This window comes from Tachyglossus aculeatus, chromosome X2 (genome assembly GCF_015852505.1).
Source record: "Tachyglossus aculeatus isolate mTacAcu1 chromosome X2, mTacAcu1.pri, whole genome shotgun sequence".
NCBI lineage: Eukaryota > Metazoa > Chordata > Mammalia > Monotremata > Tachyglossidae > Tachyglossus > Tachyglossus aculeatus.
Genome location: NC_052100.1, coordinates 9,116,060 through 9,134,658, shown reverse-complemented (window position 1 = coordinate 9,134,658; position 18,599 = coordinate 9,116,060). Strand labels below are relative to the sequence as shown.

Below are 18,599 nucleotides of genomic sequence, written 5' to 3'. Positions count from 1 at the left end.
GTTGATTTTATTTTGTTAGCATGTTTGGTTTTGTTCTCTGTCTCCCCCTTCTAGACTGGGAGCCCACCGTTGGGTCGGGACCGTCTCCATGTGTTGCCGACTTGGACTTCCCAAGCGCTCAGTCCAGTGCTCCGCACACGGTAAGCGCTCAATCAATACGACTGATTGATTGATTTGAAAAATTTCTGTCGATGAGCGATTGATTTTCAACATTTCTGTCGGCTCAACCGGCCCCCTCACCTGGCCCAGCCAGCCCTTTAAGGGCGGCTCACCTGAGGCTTCCGGCCTTTTTTTCACCTGGGCGAGGTCACGTGCGGGCGGCAGCAAGGCGGAAGCGGCCCGCTGTCCTGCCACCATGTCCGCCTCGGCCGTCTTCATTTTGGATCTGAAGGGCAAGGTCAGGCGGGGCTGCAGGGGCCGCTTGGTCTCCCCCGTGCCCAGAGCAGGGGGAGGCCAGGCCCGGGAGAACTTGCTCCTGCGACCCCCCTTCACCCGACCTTTCCCCCTTCCTTCCCCTCCCCCAGCCCCTGATCAGCCGGAACTACAAGGGGGACGTGAGCATGGGGGAGATCGACCACTTCATGCCGCTGCTGGTGCAGAAGGAGGAGGAGGGGGTGCTCACCCCGCTGCTAACTCACGGCAAAGTGCACTTCCTCTGGATCAAGTACAGCAACCTCTACCGTACCCCCGGCCCCTCCCCGTCTCAACCCGGGGAGCCCGGCGCAAGTTGGTGGTGGGAGGCTAGGATGTGGGCAGTTCCTCTGCACTGCCCGTCCCACCCTTAAAGTGGCTCTGCCCTCCCCCAGCCGTGGCCGGACCCTGAGCAGAGGGCACAAAGAGGCCTTTTAGGGAGGAGGGAGCCAACGGGACTGGGCTTGGGTTTGCTTTGCTTGGAACCTCTCGGGTCTGGTTGGCACGCGTGGCTGTGCAGCCCAGACCGCGGCTGAAAAACGACTGAGGGTAGAGGACCCGGGGCCCCAAGGCCCCCATAGAGCCAGCACCCCTGGGGGTGAACCAGCGTCCCAGGAAAAGAACCGAGATCCAGAGTGGGGAAGGGGTTGGTGGAGTTGACACTTGCCTACTCCTGGTTCCCTCTCAGCCCACTCTCCTACCCCCCAATCCAACATACACCCGTTTCCTTAACTTTTTGCTGACCAGTGGTGGCGACCACGCTAAAGAATGCAAATGCATCTCTGGTCTACTCCTTCCTTTACAAGACTGTGGAGGTAAGTGTGTGCACACACACACACACACACCCCCCATACACACACACAGTGAAAAAGAGAGGATAGGGGCCTGAACCTCCGCCAATCAATCAGTAGCATTTATTGATCATCTGCTGTGTGCCAGACAACTGTTAGAAGTGCTTGGGAGAATACAAAGGATTGATAAACACAATCCCTACCCTCAATCAATAGCATTTATTGAGCACTTACTGTGTGAAGAGCACTGTGCTAAGTACTTGGGAGAGCAATAATAATAATTATGGTATTAGTTACAGGCTTACTATGTGTCAAGCGCTATTCTAAGCCCCGGGGTAGATACAGGGTATTCAGGTTGTCCCACATGGGGCTCACCGTTTTAATCCCCATTTTACAGATGAGGTAACTGAGGCCCAGAGAAGTTAAGTGACTTGCCCCAGGTCACACAGCAGACAAGTGGTGGAACTGGGATTGGAACCCATGACTCCCAAACCCGTGTTATTTCCACTACGCCCCGCTGCTTTCCATGGTAGCAATGGTATTTGAGTGCTTACTTACTGTGTGCAGAGCACTGTATTAAACGCTTAGGAGCATACTATGGAGCAGAGTTGGTAGACACTCCTCACCCACAACGAGTTTACAGACTACAGGGACTGGGGAAGGCCTCTTTAGAAGAGAGGCTTTGAAGATGGAGACAGCTGTAGTCTGGGGGATCTGAAAAAAGGAGGGAGTTTCAGGCAGGGAGAAAGGCGAGAATAAGGAGTTGGAGGTGTGAGAGAGGAGAAGGAGGCATGTGGCTCTGTCCATGCCTAGCATAGCATTGAGAAGCAGTGTGGCTCAGTGGAAAGAGCACAGGCTTGGGAGTCAGAAGGTCATGGGTTCTAATCCCGGCTCCGCCACTTGTCAGCTGCATGACCTTAGGCAAGTCACTTCACTTCTCTGGCCCTCAGTGACCTCATCTGTAAAATGGGGATTGAGACTGAGCCCCACGTGGGACAGGGACTGTGTCCGACACGATCTGCTTGTATCCGCCCCAGTGCCCGACAACACGTAGCGAGCGCTTAACAGATAGCACAGTTCTGTGAATAGGAGAGTTTAAGAGGAACAAAGAGTCCAGGTTTAGAGTGAAGTATAGGTTGGAGAGGGGAGAGCCTGGAGGTGAGGAGACTGATGGCAGTAGTCAAGCTAGGATGTTCTAATGCCTGGACAAGTCTGGTGACCATTTGGATGGAGAGGAAGGGGCGGATCCCAGAAATGTTGTGGAGGAAAATGCCAGCAGGACTTAGGGACAGACTGAATATGGGGATCGAAGGAGAGTTAAGGATGATACCAAAGTTGCAGTCTTCAGAGACAGGAAGGAAGGCGGTATTGTTAACTGCGATGGGAAAGTTAGATGGAGGAGAGGGTCTGGGTGGGAAGGTGAGGAATTCAATTTTGGACATATTGAGCTTGAGATGTCAGTGGGATATCCAAGTAGAGATGTCCTGGAGGCAGCAGGAAATGCGAGACTGCAATCAACCAGTTGTATTTATTGAGGGCTTACTATGTGCAGAACGCTGGACTAAGCGCTCAGGAGAGTCTGATAGAATTTGTAGACACGTTCTCCCCCCACAACCAAGCTTAGAGTCTACAGGGGGCACTTACTGCAGAGGTGAGAGGTCAGGGTTAGCAAAGTACATTTGGAAATCATCAGCCTGGAAGAGGTCACTGAAGCCATGAGAGTTCCCCGAGGGAGTGAGGGTAGATTGAGAAGAGGACCCGGAATAGAGTCTTGAAAGACCACCACAGTTAGGGAGTGGGAGGAAGAGCTGGTGAAAGAGATGGAGGAGCAGTCAGAGAGAGAGGAGACCCAAGAGAAAACTGGAGCTGGGGTTTTCTACCCCATCTCCCCCGGCCAGGTGTTCTCCGAGTACTTCAAGGAGCTGGAGGAAGAAAGCATCCGAGACAACTTTGTCATTGTGTACGAGCTACTGGATGAACTCATGGACTTCGGCTTTCCCCAGACCACGGACAGCAAGATCCTGCAAGAGTGAGTGTCATCCAGCCCTTCCCTCCCCCCTCATTGGCTCACCCCCAGGAAGCTGGGACCCAGCCCAGCCAGAGGGGTGGGGTGGAGGAGAGCTCGGCCAGATTGGGATCTGAGTCCAGGGAGGGGATTCCTGGAAGAAGGAGGTAGGTGTCAGACCCAGCCCCCTTAATCAATCAAAAGTGCTATTTTGCAAAGCACTGTACTAAGCACTTGGAAGAGAAAAGTACAACCGAATTAGCAGAAGACGCGTTCCCTTCCCATAACGACCTTACGGTCTGGTGCCCCCCTCAATCAATTAATGATACACACTGAAAACGTTCTGTTTGTAAACGCTGAACTAAGCGCATGGGAGAGTACAATAGAGGACATGAACCCTGCCTATAAGGAGCTTCCAATCTAGCAAGGGAGAGGGACCCAGAGAAATTTACAGCTAGAAGGAGAAAGGGACTTAGACGAGTGAGTGCTTTAATATGGGAGGTAAGTTGAAATGGGGGTGCTGAGGAGCCTCTGCCCTTGCTGTTCTTCCCCAGGTACATCACCCAGCAGGGCAATAAATTGGATACGGGCAAATCCCGGGTGCCTCCAACAGTCACCAATGCTGTGTCCTGGCGCTCAGAGGGTATCAAGTACAAGAAGAACGAAGTCTTCATTGATGTCATTGAGTCTGTCAACCTGCTGGTGAGCGCTTGGGGGTGGATGAGGTTGGGTGGGAGGAGAGTCAGTGAGAAGGGAAGGGAACAGCTGGGGAAGCATGACCTTCACTGACACCCTACTCCCCCCACCCCACCCCTCAACCTGACCCTACTACCTCAGGTGAATGGCAACGGCAGCGTGCTGCTTAGTGAGATCGTGGGCACCATCAAGCTGAAGGTCTTTCTGTCGGGGATGCCAGAGCTGCGACTTGGCCTCAATGACCGCGTCCTGTTCGAGCTCACGGGACGTAAGTCCTGGGGTGAGCCTGTGTGGACCACCCCTTTCCCCTCTCCACCTCTCCCTTGCATGTGAAACCTCAGAGGGGTTGGGATCTGAGCGGCGACCTCCTATTTCCAGTGTACGGTTTGCCCTGAATTTGGATAGAAGGGTTAACACCATTATAATAATGATGGTATTTAAGTGCTTAACTATGTGCCAAGCACTGTTCTAAGCACTGGGGGGTGGGGGTGGGGGGAGTCCCACATGGGGCTCACAGTCTTAATCCCCAGTTTACAGATGAGGTAATTGAGGCACGGGGAAGTTAAGTGACTTGCCCAAAGTCACACGGCTGACAAGTGGTGGAGCCGAAATTCAAACCCACAACCTCTGACTCCCAAGCCCGGGGTCTTTCTACTAAGCCTCAGTTCCCTCACCTGCAAAATGGGAATTTAATACCTGTTCTCCCTCCTACTTTGGCTGTGAGCCCCATGTGGGACCTGATTATCTTGTATCTGCCCCAGCGTTTAGTACAGTGCTTGGCATCTAGTAATCACTTAAAATACCACAATTGCCAGCATATTATTATTATTATTCTCTTGCACCCGGAGGTGCTGGGACAGTGAGTCATTGAGCCCCATCCTTGGCGGCTAACAGTTTCCTTTCCTCTGAGTTCCAGGCAATAAGAACAAGTCCGTGGAGCTGGAGGATGTAAAGTTTCACCAGTGTGTGCGGCTGTCTCGCTTCGACAACGACCGCACCATCTCCTTCATACCGCCCGATGGTGACTTTGAGCTCATGTCCTATCGGCTCAACACTCAGGTGGGAGCCCTAACGCTGATCTTCTCCGCCCTCTTTCTTTGTCCCTTGTCTGGTGGGGGTCACGGCCCTTCCTTGCGTGCCCCCCCCCCCCGTGTTTGAGCCCCTTCTAGCCCCCTCCATCCACAGGTGAAGCCCTTGATCTGGATCGAGTCTGTCATTGAGAAGTTTTCACACAGCCGTGTGGAGATCATGGTCAAGGTTAGGCCTGACTCTCCTTCCTCCCTCCCTCCCATCCCCACCCTGCCTTTAAGACTGGCCCTCCATCTCTCTGTCGCAGTGCCTCTCTGTCTGCTGATGCCAAAAAAATCCACGGGGCAAGAAGTAGATGCCCAAGTGCCCCAGTGTTCTCAGATTTCCCCCACAGACTTGGAACTGATGTGGGAGGAGGGCGGGAACCCTGGGCACCTGGGAGGTGATGGGGGCTTGGGGTGGTGGGGCGGGGGGCTGTATCTTGGCCTGGACCCTAGAGATCAGCCATCCTCCTCCTCCCCTCTACCCGCCCCCAGGCAAAGGGGCAGTTCAAGAAGCAGTCGGTGGCTAATGGAGTGGAGATCTCTGTCCCCGTGCCCAGTGATGCCGATTCTCCCCGCTTCAAAACCAGCGTGGGCAGCGCCAGGTACCTCCCTGAGAAGAACATGGTGATTTGGACCATCAAATCCTTCCCGGTGGGCACCACCCCTGCCCCTCTGCTTCCTCTGCCTCACATCTCCTGTCCCCCTTCGACAATTCCTCATCCCTTTCTATCTTTCCCTTTTCCTGCCTCCCCAGGAGATACCTTGGGATGTCCAGGAAGCAGCAAGTTTATCCTGGAAACTCCTAGGATACTTCATGTAGCCCAGAGGGGTAGGGTTGGGGAAACGTAGCTCTGTGGACTGAGCCATTTTATGCCCTAACCTCCTCGGTCCAGCCTCAGCCACATTGAACTGATCTCTGTCTCCCTGTTGCACCTCCTACCCCACCCTCTTGGTGGTTTGGCAGGGCGGGAAGGATTATCTGATGCGGGCTCACTTTGGCCTGCCCAGCGTGGAGAAGGAGGAGGTGGAAGGCCGGCCCCCCATCTCGGTCAAGTTTGAGATCCCGTACTTCACTGTCTCCGGCATCCAGGTGAGGGGGCAGAAGTGGGGACTGGAGGAAGGAGCATGTGCTTCTCCTGGGGGAACCCCCTACCCAGGGAGGTGGAGGAGGGCTTTAATCTCTCGTCGGAAAATAATAATGAATAATTATGGTTTTTGTTAAGCGCTTACTATGTGCCAAGCACTGTTCTAAGCGCTGGGGTAGATACAAGGTAATCAGGTTGTCCACAGTCCCTGTCCCACATGAGGCTCAGTCTTGATCCCCATTTTACAGATGAGGGAACTGAGGCAGAGAAGTGAAGTGAGTTGCCCAAGGTCACACAGCAGACAAGTGGTGGTGCCGGGATTAGAACCCACCACTCACCACTCCCAAGTCCGTGCTCTTGCCGCTAGGCCATGTTGTTTCCCAAAGTGGGGGCTCAGGAAAACAGGGGGTTGGTGTGGGAGTTGGGCCCAATCCCCAGATGTTCCAGCCCATTCATAGGCAATCCACCAGCCTCTCCTACCCCTGGCCTCAGTTGTGGCTCCTCATAGGTCCGGTACATGAAGATCATTGAGAAGAGTGGCTACCAGGCTCTTCCTTGGGTCCGCTACATCACCCAGAGTGGGGGTGAGTGGGTGTTTGGGAGTGGGGAGAGAGGATACGTTGAAATGGGAGAGGTGGCGGGGGAGGGGGTGTGATTGTCTCTTTACCCTTTCTGAACGGATCCCTTCCTCCCCTCTTTTTCTTTTCAGATTATCAACTTCGAACCAATTAGCCGAGATGGATTGGGAGTGGGGGCTGGTCTGGGGGCAACCTGGTGTACTGATCCCAAGCCCTGTGGGGTGCGTGCATGCGTTGTGTGCGTGCGGGTTTGTGTATCTCTCCTTTTGTCCAAACCACTAGGGCCTAAGGTATGACTCATTCTTTCTGAAGCCCCTTCCCTGCGGCTCCTTTCCACGGGGAGGGGGAAGGCTGGTTCTGTACTTTTCCAATTCCTTCGGCGCTCGGCCTGCCCAGCCCCCACCCTCTCAACCCTTCCGCCGTGTCACTGAGTTTGCAAGCCCGCCTCGTCTCCCAACCTCCATCCGTGTTCCTGACTCTGTGCCTTCAGATGAACCAGCAGCAGCTGATGTGGTATTCCACCCAACCCTTCCTCCCCACAAAGACCCTTTCCTCCTGTTTCTTCTGTGAGCCCTGGCAGGGGGCAGAGAAGACAGTAGTTTAGGAGCAGATGTGACCTAGGTGGTGGGGGGCGAGAGGGGCTGCTGGTCGTGGGTTTTAACTAAGGGATTGTGAATTTAATGGTGTCTGCTGTGCTCTGTCATGCCGTTTGTGCCTGCTCATGGGACCCAGAAAGGATGGGAAGGTTGGGAGCAGCAACTTGTAGTTCCCATCATCATCATCGATCGTATTTATTGAGCGCTTACTATGTGCAGAGCACTGTACTAAGCGCTTGGGAAGTACAAATTGGCAACATATAGAGACAGTCCCTACCCAACAGTGGGCTCACAGTCTAAAAGGGGAGATGGAGAACAAAACCAAACATACTAACAAAGTAAATAGAATAGATATGTACAAACATATATACAGGTTCCCAAGCGCTCTGCACACAGTAAGCGCTCAATAAATACGATTGATTGATTGAGCAGCAGGTCAAGCCACCTTGGTTTTGAGTAACTGATTAAAATGAGATTGCGTTCCGTGGGCCGTGTCCTGTCTGTGCATAGCTGGGGGTGGCGACTGGGGAGGAGCGGGACCCCAGAGTCCCGGTTAACCTCGAAAGCGATTGGGCCGGGCCCCCGGCGGCATCTTGTTTGCGCTGGGGAAGGGGTGGAGTACAAAACAGGGCGTCCCCTCCTCCGTCAAGTTGAAAAGGTTAGGGGAACGGGCGGCGAGGGGCCGTACCCTCTGGTTCACCCCTGGGGTCAGTTACAGGGCCGCCCACCTCTTTCCCGCCCATCCCGAGCGTTTGAAAGGCAAAACCCCGCCTTTCCCGGCGCTGTCTCCTGCGTCCCCGCCTTCTCCCGCCTCCCGGCGGCCGGGCCAATCAGGAGCGGCGCTGCCCCGGAGCCTCGTGGCCATTGGCTGGCGGGGTTGGGTCGCTCAGAGGCCACCCGGAGGGGAGGGGAGGGGAGGGAGATAACGGGCCCCCATCTACAATGTAGCCATTCTGGAGAAAAAGCCAGTCGGTGGCCAGCGCCCCCCGTCCTCCCCACGCGTTGGGGGGGGAAAGCTCCTCCTCCGGCCTCAGATCGGTCCCGGCTGCTCGTCGCCACTGCGTCTTTCTTGACAGAGCGGCCCCCGCCCAGAGTGAGTGGCTTAGGGGCGTGGGCCGGGGACTGCCGGCACCGCTCGGCTGACAGGTGGGAGGAGCCGGGTGGACGGGCTGGTCGGCCGGCCGGCCGGCAGAGGAATCCCGGCCCCCCCCCGTACGGGGCAGGGCGAGCCGAGAGGCGACCGAACCGGAGACCGCAACCTCCCCCCCGAACCCGTTGAGAGCCCTCCCGCCGACCCCCCGTAGGCCCGAACTCCCCGTCGGGAGGGTGAGGCGAGGATGCTGCGGGAAGGCGAGATCTGCGCCGGAGACCGGTTAAGCGGCGCCGCCGCCCGGGGGGACTTGGCCCAGGTGCGGCGTCTCTTACACCAGGAGCTGGTGCATCCCGATTCCGTGAACCGGTTCGGCCGCACCGCGCTGCAGGTGAAGGGGGCGGGGCAGGCCGGAGAGGGGGAGGGAGGGGATCAGCGGAGGTGGCCGGGGAATCCCGACGGCCGGGGTGGCCCTCTGGAAGCCGGCCGGGGTTTCAGGTAGGGGGCAACTCCCGTCTTTTCGAGGGTTGCCGAATGGGGAGGGTTCGGGGGGCACCTCGGGGAGTGTCTCTTTCTGCCCCCCCCTCCCCCGGCCGTACTTTGGCAACACCTCTGTCGCCCCGGACCTACTGAACGTGGGAGAGGCCTCAGACTCTTCCCTTCTCATCCCAGACCATGATGTTTGGGAGCCCTTCCATTGCCCTGGAGCTGCTGAAGCAAGGAGCCAGCCCCAACGTCCAAGATGCGTCGGGCATAACACCCGCTCACGACGCTGCCCGCACCGGCTTTCTGGACACACTGCAGGCCCTGGTGGAACACGGGGCTGACGTGAATATACCCGATGCCGAAGGGTCCCTGCCTTTCCATCTGGCCGTGCGTGAGAGGCACCTAACCGTGATGGCCTACCTGGCCCCACGAACCAAACTCAAGCCCCGGGACCCCAACAGCCACGATCCACCCGAGCCAGAGGAGCAGCCAGGGTGGGTCGAGACCCCCGAGATGGCAGATCCCGCCGAGAGGGACTCCTCTCCCTCCATGCTGTGACACTGCCCCCGCTGCCACCGAGACAACTGCCCCCCGAATGCCGGGGGCAATTGTCCCTTAGATCCTTCCCACCCGATTCCGAGCTGAAGGCGGGGGGGGGGGGGCAGGCTGCTTGAGCTGTTTGTTGTGGCTCGTTTGTGTTTGTTCTATCCACGGAGGAGTGGGGATTTCTCTCACTAACCTCCTCTCCCACCCCGCTCCCTTTGTTAAATGAAAAGGGCAGCCAGTTAGAAGGGGAAGAGTTCGTTCTAGATGTGGGAGGAACAACTAGGGAGCGAACCACCTTTGTGTCTCCCAGGTGTGATGAACGGTTCTTGCTCTCTGGGGTGGGGGGGTGGGGCTGGGGTGTTTTACCTGCCCATTCACCGGAGTGCACCCTCGTGCCTGTTGTGAGTTCCAGTGACCTCACTCCAGCCCCTCCCACCCTGTTTCCTAAGCCCCGAGAAGGGATGGAAAGAGAGCTGGCCCCTACCCTGTAATCCAGAGTTCGAACTGGGTGAAAAGTTTTGTGGGAAGAGGAGGCCAGGAGACTGGGGACTTTCATGTGTTGACTATTCCCAGTCCTCCACTTGTACAGTGTTTTTAATTGATTCTATTTATTTTCTTTGGCGAGAGAAGAGAGAGCTATTGGATGTATGATAATTTAATGTTTTTACCCATTAAATTAAGATTTAACAGCTGGGTTGGAATGCGTGCAGTCTGTGGTCCGTTCCACCCCCCCTGCGTAGTTAAAGGGTCTTCCCATCCTCCTTCCTCTCCCCCTCCTCCCCCTCTCCATCCCCCGCCCTCCTTATTTCCTTCCCTTCCCCACAGCACCTGTATATATGTTTGTACGTATTTACCACTCTATTTTACTTGTCCATATCTATCCTACTTATTTTGTTAAGACGTTTGGTTTTGTTCTCTGTCTCCCCCTCCTAGACTGTGAGCCCACTGTTGGGTAGGGACCGTCTCTCTATGTTGCCAACTTGTGCGCCTCCCCCTCCTAGACTGTGAGCCCTACGTGGGACAACCTGTTTACGTTGCAACCTCCCCGGCGCTTAGAACAGTGTTTTGCACATAGTAAGCGCTTAATAAATGCCATCATGATTATAAACCTGGACTTCCCAAGCGCTTAGTCCAGTGCTCTGCACACAGTAAGCACTCAATAAATACGATTGATTGATTGATCCCCCCCACACCACGCCCGTTTACCGATCCCGTCTCCCTTCCGTTGGGGCTGCTGGGGGTGAGGGGAGCGGAAGGGAGGGCCGGAACTGGGGAGTGGGGCAATGGGCCTCAGCTGAGTCTCCGTGGGGCGTGCGAGCGAAAAGGGAGGGGCGGAACTAGTCATCATCAATCATCAATCGTATTTATTGAGCGCTTACTGTGTGCAGAGCACTGGGCTAAGCGCTTGGGAAGTACAAGTTGGTAATATATAGAGACAGTCATCATCATCAATCGTATTTATTGAGCGCTTACTGTGGGCAGAGCACTGGACTAAGCGCTTGGGAAGTACAAGCTGGTAACATATAGAGACAGTCATCATCATCATCAATCGTATTTATTGAGCGCTTACTGTGGGCAGAGCACTGTACTAAGCGCTTGGGAAGTACAAGTTGGTAACATATAAAGACAGTCATCATCATCATCAATCGTATTTATTGAGCGCTTACTGTGTGCAGAGCACTGGACTAAGCGCTTGGGAAGTACAAGTTGGTAACATATACAGTCATCATCATCATCAATCGTATTTATTGAGCGCTTACTGTGGGCAGAGCACTGGACTAAGCGCTTGGGAAGTACAAGCTGGTAACATATAGAGACAGTCATCATCAATCGTATTTGAGCGCTGTGTGCAGAGCACTGTACTAAGCGCTTGGGAAGTACAAGTTGGTAACATATAGAGACAGTCATCATCATCATCAATCGTATTTATTGAGCGCTTACTGTGTGCAGAGCACTGGACTAAGCGCTTGGGAAGCACAATTTGGCAATATACAGAGACAGTCCCTACCCAGCAGTGGGCTCCCAGTCTAGAAGGGGGAGACAGACAACAAACCCAAACATACTGACAAAATAAAATAAAGAAAATAAACTCGTCACCTTTTAGGCAGGCCGCGGCTGGAGGCCACGGGCCTGCCCGGCTCCGCCTTCCAGCCAGGGGGGAGGGCGAGTTCCGCGGGGCGGAAGGCCGGAGAGGGGCGGGGCCACCAGGTTGGGGGCGGGGCTACGCCTTGGCGCCTGCGCAGTGCGAGGAGGGGCCCACCATGCCGGAGCCGCGCGGCTCGTCCCCGCTGCGGGTGAATGCGGCCTTCGCGGAGCGGTACGGCCGCTATCGGCAGCGCGAGGAGCTGCAGAGACGTGAGCGCGGGGGCGCGGGGAGGGAGGGAGGAAGGAAGGAAGGGGGGGGGGCCCTGAGATTGCACCCCATCGGCCCGGCCGGCCCTGACTCGATGTACCCCGCCCTACCCAGTGAAAGATCGATATGGCGACCGGGGCGCCGCCGACGACTCCTCCTCCTCCTCCTCCGACTCCAGCGAGGAGCGTGTGGTAAGGGCCGCCCTCTCCCTTTTCTCCCCCCCTTCTGCCCAGTCCCCAGCTCACCTCCTCCAGGAGGCCTTCCCAGACCGAGCCCCGTCCCCCTCTCCATTCATTTGCACTCATTCATAGACGCTCGGCAGATACCGTCGCTAATAATCGTATTTATTGAGCGCTTACTGTGTGCAGAGCACTGGACTTAAGCGCTTGGGAAATGCGAGTTGGCAACATCTAGAGACGGTCCCTACCCGACAGTGGGCTCACAGTCTAGAAGGGGGAGACAGAGAACAAAACAAAACATATTAATCAGTCAATCAGTCGTATTTATTGAGCAATTACTGTGTGCAGAGCACTGTACTAAGCGCTTGGGAAGTACAAGTCTCCATCCCCCACGTTTTACCTCCTTCCCTTCCCCACCGCACCTGTATATATGTTTGTACGTATTTATTACTCTATTTATTTTACTTGCACATGTCTATTCCACTTATTTTATTTTGTTAATATGTTTGGTTTTGTTCTCTGTCTCCCCCTTCTAGACTGTGAGCCCACTGTTGGGTAGGGACTGTCTCTATATGTTGCCAACTTGGACTTCCCAAGTGCTCAGTACAGTGCTCTGCACACAGTAAGCGCTCAATAAATACGATTGATTGATTATTAGTGACGGCATCTGCCGAGCGTCTACCTTGTGCGCTGCACCACACTAAACGCTTAGGAAAGCCCCCTGCCCCACTCAGCTATTGACCCCCGTGATCGGGCCCTTACCGTGCCTGACCTCATTCCCATCCCCTCTCTCCATCGCAGGAGTTCGACCCCCGGCTGGAACGGGACTTCTATCGAACTCTGTCCTTGCTGAAGAAAAAGGATCCTTGCATCTATCAGAAGGAGACCACCTTCTACGAGGGGAGAGGTGGGTCTGGTCAGGGGAATCTCTCCACTCCACCCCTGGGTCCCATCCTCCTTCCTCTCCCCCTCCTCCCCCTCTCCATCCCCCCGGCCTTACCTCCTTCCCTTCCCCACAGCACCTGTATATATGTATATATGCTTGTACGTATTTATTACTCTATTTTACTTGTACACATCTATTCTATTTATTTTATTTTGTTAATACGTTTTGTTTTGTTCTCTGTCTCCCCCTTCTAGACTGTGAGCCCACTGTTGGGTAGGGACCGTCTCTATATGTTGCCAACTTGTACTTCCCAAGCGCTTAGTACAGTGCTCTGCACACAGTAAGCGCTCAATAAATACGACTGATTGATCCCGCCCCTTGCCACCAGTGTCCCCATCCCGGCTTTTATTTTTTCCAACTCCCTGAACCCAGCCCCTGTGCTCTCTCCCTTTTCCCTTCATATGTTCCCGTCACTCTGGGGATGCAGAGTCTGCCTCTGACAGTGAGCATGAGGAAGAAGAGGAGGAGAAGAAGAGGCAGAAGAAGAAGAAGAAGGAGAAGCCCATGTACCTGAAGGACTATGAGAGGAAGGTCATTTTAGAGAAAGCAGGGTGAGGAGAGACACGACTGGTTTTGGAGTTGGGTTTTTTTTGTTGTTGTTGGGGTTTTTTTTGGTGTTTAAGTGCTTACTAGGTGTCAAACACTGTTCTAAGAACTGGGATAGGTACAGTTCTCTTTTGTTCTACTTCCCACCTCCCAACCAGGCACCAACTCCAGCTGGTGGCCCAGGCTGGTGCAGGAAGGCAACGGGGCTAATGCCAACTCCCTAGAAACACCCTGTAGCGGTGCCAGAGGGGGATGGACCTTAGTGCACTCTCCTCCTCCATCTCCCACCCCCCAGCACACACACAAAACACACCATTGCTCAGACCTTCAAGCTCCCTGTTTTCAATCCTCTCGTAGCAAGTATGAAGATGACGAACATTCAGACAGTGGGGAAGCTGAAGGGCAGAAACAACAGGTGAGGCGGGGTACCACTGGCTTGAGAGCTGGGGAGTCTGCTAGGCTGTGGGAGGGAATTGAGGGGAGGGGGCAGGGAAGGGAGATGGGCGGGACTCTGAAATACGTCCTTCTGTCTGGTAGACCACCTCCCTCAACTATGTTGAAGAGCAAAAACAAATCAAGGAGAGGTAAGTTTGAGGGCAAAGGAGGGCAGTGTCTGGGTGGGAAGGCCTCCCGGGTGCCCCTGGTGCTGACACTACTGCCCTTTCTCGTGCCCACAGTTTCCGTCAATTTGTGGCAGACAGCGATGGGGAGGAGAGCGCAGGCGAAGGGGGGTCCAGCTTGCTCCAGAAGAAGGCCCAGACCAAAGAGGACAAGGTTGGGATGGGACAGGCCTGGGGGTTGGGGGCAAGGCTGAGACATGCTGAGAATGGGGCCTTTGAGTCTCCCCCTCACTCTGTTCCCCCTACCCCAGCACATGCCACACACACCCCCCTCCCCCTTCTTTTAGGCCCGGGAGGAGGCTGACTACATCGACTGGCTAAAAGGACAACGGGACATCCCTCCTGAGGAGGAGTTGAAGGAACTGGTAAGGGCTTAGGCTTAGGCGGGCAGGGGTGGGTCTTGGCTGTGTTGCCTGTTGGCGTGGACCGGGTCGTTACTAAAGTCTTCCCAGTGGGGGACCTCAAACGTGCTATTTTTGTTAATTGTAAGGCCGAGTTCTCCGTATCGCATTTGCCCCTTCGCCACCTCCTAAAATGCCGCCTGTTCCGGGAACCCTTCCCTGTTCCATTACTCTGCCTTCCTAGTTATGCCACCTTCTCAGCCTCCTCTGCCTTCATAGATTGATCTGCTTGTGTGTTACTGATTTATTTATCCCCTTGGGCCCATTGTTTCTCTCCTCACCCTTAACCATGGTTTATCTATGTCTTCCTCATTAGATGATAAACTTCTCATGGGCAAGGTTCTTGTCATTTACTTCTATTTTATAATAATAATAATAATAATGTTGGTATTTGTTAAGTGCTTACTATGTCCATAGCACTGTTCTAAGCGCTGGGGGGAATACAAGGAGATCAGGTTGTCCCACGTGGGGCTCCCAGTCTTAATCCCCATTTTACAGATGAGGGAACTGAGGCACAGAGAAGTGAAGTGACTTGCCCAAGGTCACACAGCAGACATGTGGGGGAGGTGGGATTCGAACCCATGACCTCTGACTCCCAAGCCCACGCTCTTTCCACTGAGCCACGCTGCTTCTCTAATGTACCAAAGACAGTACTCTGCATCCATTAAACTGTCAGCTTCTCGAAGGCAGGGTCATGTCTCTTCACTTCATTATACTTTCCCAAGCGATTTCCACAATAAGCGCTAAGTAAATACAGTTGCCTGGTCTTAATCCATCCTGGTCATATTGAGCCTCTTGACCTATGTTCCTTTCCCACAGACCCATCTGAAAGAGTATTGGAGCAACCCGAAACTGGATGAAGGGGAGAAATTCCTGCGGGATTATATCCTGAATAAGGGTTATGAGGAAGAGGAGGAGGAGGAAGAGGAGGAAGAAGAAGAGGAGGACAGGTAGGTGTCTGGCAGCTGAGGGCCAGGGTCAGAGCAGCGTGGCCTAATGGAAAGGGAGAGGCCTAGGAGTTAGAGGACTTGGGTTCTAATCCCAGCTCTGCCACTTGTCTCCTTTATGACTTTGGGCAGATTGCTTCTCTGTACCTCAGTTTCCTCATCTGTAAAATGAGGGTTCAATGCCTGTTCTTCCTCCTACATAGATAGTGAGCCTGTGCGGAACAGGAACTGATTACCTTGTGTCTACCCCAGCGCTCAGAACAGTGCTTGACACATAGCGAACTCGCAACAAATACCCTAATAATAAGTGCCGTGTTGTATTTTCTGTCACCAGGTTCGCGGGGGCTGGGGGCCAGCTGGTGCTACAGGACTCTTCCGACGAGGGGGAGCTGTTCCTGAAAAAGCAGGAGGACTTTGAGCGCAAATACAATTTTCGCTTTGAAGAGCCAGGCTCTGAGGCGGTGAGACTCCCCACCACAGATGTTGGGGGGTGGTGGGGGGCTGGAACTGGACCCCGTGGAGTGGACGGGGAAATAGGGCCGGGACTCAGCTGGCCCCGTTGGTCCCACGACAGGTGATGACCTACCCTCGGACCATCTCCACCTCAGTGCGCAGGAAGGACGAGCGGAGGAAAGAGAAGCGGGAGGAAATGCGGGAGCGAAAGAAGAAGGTGAGCAGCTGGCTGCCTGGCGGGGAGCGGGGAGGGGCCCCATTGACTGGGCCCGGGCATCCTGCCATCTGCTCGACCCTCCACAGGAGAAAGCCAAGAAGCAGGAGGAGCTGAAGCAGCTGAAGAATCTGAAACGGCGGGAGATTCTGGCCAAGCTGGAGAAGCTGCGGGAGATCACAGGCAACGAGACAGTTGGCTTCAATGAGGATGATCTCGAGGAAGACTTCGATCCCGCCCAGCACGACCAACTCATGCAGGTCTTTGTCTGCCCCAGACATGAGCTGCGTCTGGCTTGCCTACCTCTCACCTGTGTTCCCTAGCTCCTTGAGGGTGGGAACTGTGGCTCCCAACTCCATTGTAATGTATTTTCTCTCATCCCATGTGCTGAGCACACTGGAAGCACCCGAGAGATACCATTGATTGATTGATTGATTGATTTGAAGGGTAGGTGAAAGTTGGGGCGGGGGGGGGGGGTACCGCCCATCCTGGCCTCGGCAGCAGCTGGGCTCAAGTGACCTTTTCCTCTCCCCCACCTTACAGAAGTGTTTTGGAGATGAGTTCTATGGCGTCGGAGAAGAGGAGAAGCCACAGTTTGAGGAAGAGGAAGGACTCGATGATGGTGGGTTCCTGCTGGGTCTGGGCCCAGATGGATTGAGGGAGGGGTTAGGGGGAGGGCGGGGATGGTACCATCATCTTCTCTTCCCCCTGCAGAGGAGTGGAATTGGGACACATGGACGGACACTGGGGGAAGCAGCGAACTTCACTGTGAAGACCCCAACTTCAATGTAGGTCCAGGTGCCACCCCCTGGTATCCAGAAGCCCTCCTGTGGGGGGACGAGTAGCTATCAGGCTCTTTTTGAGGCCGATGAGGGCGGGAAAAGAGCGTGTGTATGCATGTCTGGACCACCCCAGCTCTGTTCTGACAATGTCCGTCCACTCCACCCAGATGGATGCAGACTATGACCCCAGCCAGCAGCCCTGGCCGGCCGGGAAGAAGGCAAAGAAGATGAGGATAGGAAGAGACACGCTGCAGCTGGGCAAAAAGAAGCGGAAATCCTACTTTGCACAGGCCATGACAAGGGAGAAGCCAACTTTTGACCCGGGTACGCTTCCTTTTTGACACGCCCAACCATCCTTTTCAACTTGTCACCCCACCCTGGGTGGGTGTGTAAGGGCTAACCCTAGAGATGACAGGACGTGTACTAAAGCCCAGAATCCCCTTCCCATCTTTCCCCTTTTTTTCCTCCTCTCCCATCCCCTCCAGAGGCCAGGACCTTTGAGCAGTACCTGGACGAGTTCTACCAGCTGGACTACGAGGACATCATCGATGACCTGCCGTGCCGCTTTAAGTACCGCTCTGTCCTGCCCTGTGACTTTGGCCTCAGCACTGAGGAGGTGCCTGTCAGAGAGTGCGATGGGGAGGGGGCGGGCGGGAATCTGATGGGGAGCTGCCCCGTCTGTGCTGCAGCTACCTCACCCCGCGGCCCTCCTCTCCCCACGCAGATCCTGGCTGCGGATGACAAAGAGCTGAATCGCTGGTGTTCACTGAAGAAGACCTGCATGTACCGGTGAGGGGCTGGGCCCGTCTGTTGGGGTGGGAGGTTGTCCCACCGAAGGGCTGTGCGGGATGAGAGCCGTAATCTTTGTGGATGTAGTTCTGAGCAGGAGGAGCTGCGAGACAAGAAAGCTTTCAGTCTGAAGGGGCAGAACACATGGAAGAAACGGCAGATTCTGAAGTCCCTGGCTACTGAGTAAGAGGCCATGTCTACAGATGATCCCTCCCCCCAGATCCAAGACCCCACCCCTTCTAACCTCGATCCTCCCCCTCTCTCCCTCCCAGATCCAAAGATCCTGAGGAATCTCCTGCTGAGGAGGAGGAAGCCGAAGAAGAGGCCGGGGTGAGAAGCGAGGAGCCTGTAGAGAAGAGGATCCGGGTGGGGACCGCTCCGGCCGAGCCATCCACCCTGCCCACCCCTGCCCCGCCTGGGGGGTCCGGAGAGAGCCAGAGATCCAGGAAGAAGAGGCTCTGGCTGAAAGCTATGTTGGGAGAGCGGGTGAAACTGGGGGGGCGGGAGTTCAGCCGTGGGAGGCTGCAGGCCTATGGGCTGAATGCCAGGCGCCTTCACTACCGCCAGCTGCTGCGGGAGAAGCGAAAACGACAGCGCCGGGCCAGCCCCCGACCCCAGGCCGAGGCCTGAGCCCCCAAGGAATCAGACTGGAGAGCCGCAGTCCCTGCTGGGATTGGGGCCGGGCTGTAGTTCTCCCTTTCCCCTATCCCCGTCCGGCTGCCTGTCAGCCTACCCCCCCCCCACACCGCACCACCACCTTCCAAGCTGGTGCAAAGTGCAAAATAAACCAATATGCTATTTTGTATATGTGATGGGCTGACGCTCCCATCCGCCACCCCGCAAAGGCGTAAGGTGACATGGACTTGGATGCCTGCAGAGGGGCGGGAACTGCCCTTGGGCTCCGGTCTCCACAATTGGGATAAGAATCCAGTGTGGCCACCTGCGGGGCTCCAGCGGAGGGCTGGATTGACCCTATCCCGGGGAATGGGTGCAAAGGTTGGGGCTCCGTAGT

The 18,599-nt window shown here is 55.2% G+C and overlaps 3 protein-coding genes across 5 annotated transcripts; all 3 read left to right on the top strand.

The window, feature by feature from the left end:
• Positions 1 to 345: 345 nt before the first annotated feature.
• On the top strand, positions 346 to 7,476 carry AP1M2 (adaptor related protein complex 1 subunit mu 2). 3 transcript variants are annotated; one of them, XM_038770960.1, is made up of 12 exons: positions 346 to 397; positions 525 to 681; positions 1,159 to 1,226; positions 3,101 to 3,231; positions 3,762 to 3,909; positions 4,045 to 4,171; positions 4,820 to 4,962; positions 5,089 to 5,160; positions 5,469 to 5,627; positions 5,941 to 6,066; positions 6,570 to 6,645; positions 6,771 to 7,476. In XM_038770960.1, exons 1-12 carry the CDS (start codon positions 356 to 358, stop codon positions 6,791 to 6,793), a joined length of 1,272 nt encoding a protein of 423 aa, XP_038626888.1. In that variant the 5' UTR covers positions 346 to 355; the 3' UTR covers positions 6,794 to 7,476. The 3 variants fall into 3 exon arrangements, with proteins under 3 accessions (XP_038626888.1, XP_038626887.1, XP_038626886.1); XM_038770959.1 differs by having other exon boundaries at positions 4,814 to 4,962; XM_038770958.1 differs by having other exon boundaries at positions 4,045 to 4,183.
• Positions 7,477 to 8,529: 1,053 nt separating this feature from the next.
• CDKN2D (cyclin dependent kinase inhibitor 2D) lies at positions 8,530 to 10,048 on the top strand. Its single transcript, XM_038771383.1, has 2 exons — positions 8,530 to 8,716; positions 8,998 to 10,048. The coding sequence occupies exons 1-2, from the start codon at positions 8,573 to 8,575 to the stop codon at positions 9,367 to 9,369; spliced, it is 516 nt and encodes a 171-aa protein (XP_038627311.1). The 5' UTR covers positions 8,530 to 8,572; the 3' UTR covers positions 9,370 to 10,048.
• Positions 10,049 to 11,618: 1,570 nt separating this feature from the next.
• Positions 11,619 to 18,323, top strand: KRI1 (KRI1 homolog). Its single transcript, XM_038770933.1, has 19 exons — positions 11,619 to 11,712; positions 11,825 to 11,901; positions 12,691 to 12,796; positions 13,263 to 13,386; positions 13,739 to 13,796; positions 13,919 to 13,965; positions 14,059 to 14,155; positions 14,289 to 14,366; positions 15,222 to 15,352; positions 15,684 to 15,810; positions 15,924 to 16,019; positions 16,106 to 16,276; positions 16,560 to 16,638; positions 16,731 to 16,804; positions 16,966 to 17,122; positions 17,284 to 17,414; positions 17,523 to 17,587; positions 17,675 to 17,770; positions 17,860 to 18,323. The coding sequence occupies exons 1-19, from the start codon at positions 11,619 to 11,621 to the stop codon at positions 18,215 to 18,217; spliced, it is 2,166 nt and encodes a 721-aa protein (XP_038626861.1). The 3' UTR covers positions 18,218 to 18,323.
• Positions 18,324 to 18,599: the final 276 nt, after the last annotated feature.

Coding starts and splice junctions, on each gene's coding strand:
- AP1M2 (XM_038770958.1), top strand. CDS start 356: ATGTCCGCCTCGGCCGTCTTCATTTTGGATCTGAAGGGCAAG. Junction 3,910..4,044: donor TTGAGTCTGTCAACCTGCTG/GTGAGCGCTTGG, acceptor CTACTACCTCAG/GTGAATGGCAACGGCAGCGT. Junction 6,646..6,770: donor CTACATCACCCAGAGTGGGG/GTGAGTGGGTGT, acceptor TTTTCTTTTCAG/ATTATCAACTTCGAACCAAT.
- CDKN2D (XM_038771383.1), top strand. CDS start 8,573: ATGCTGCGGGAAGGCGAGATCTGCGCCGGAGACCGGTTAAGCGGCGCC. Junction 8,717..8,997: donor TCGGCCGCACCGCGCTGCAG/GTGAAGGGGGCG, acceptor TTCTCATCCCAG/ACCATGATGTTTGGGAGCCC.
- KRI1 (XM_038770933.1), top strand. CDS start 11,619: ATGCCGGAGCCGCGCGGCTCGTCCCCGCTGCGGGTGAATGCGGCCTTC. Junction 14,156..14,288: donor CCCAGACCAAAGAGGACAAG/GTTGGGATGGGA, acceptor CCCTTCTTTTAG/GCCCGGGAGGAGGCTGACTA. Junction 17,771..17,859: donor CTGAAGTCCCTGGCTACTGA/GTAAGAGGCCAT, acceptor TCTCCCTCCCAG/ATCCAAAGATCCTGAGGAAT.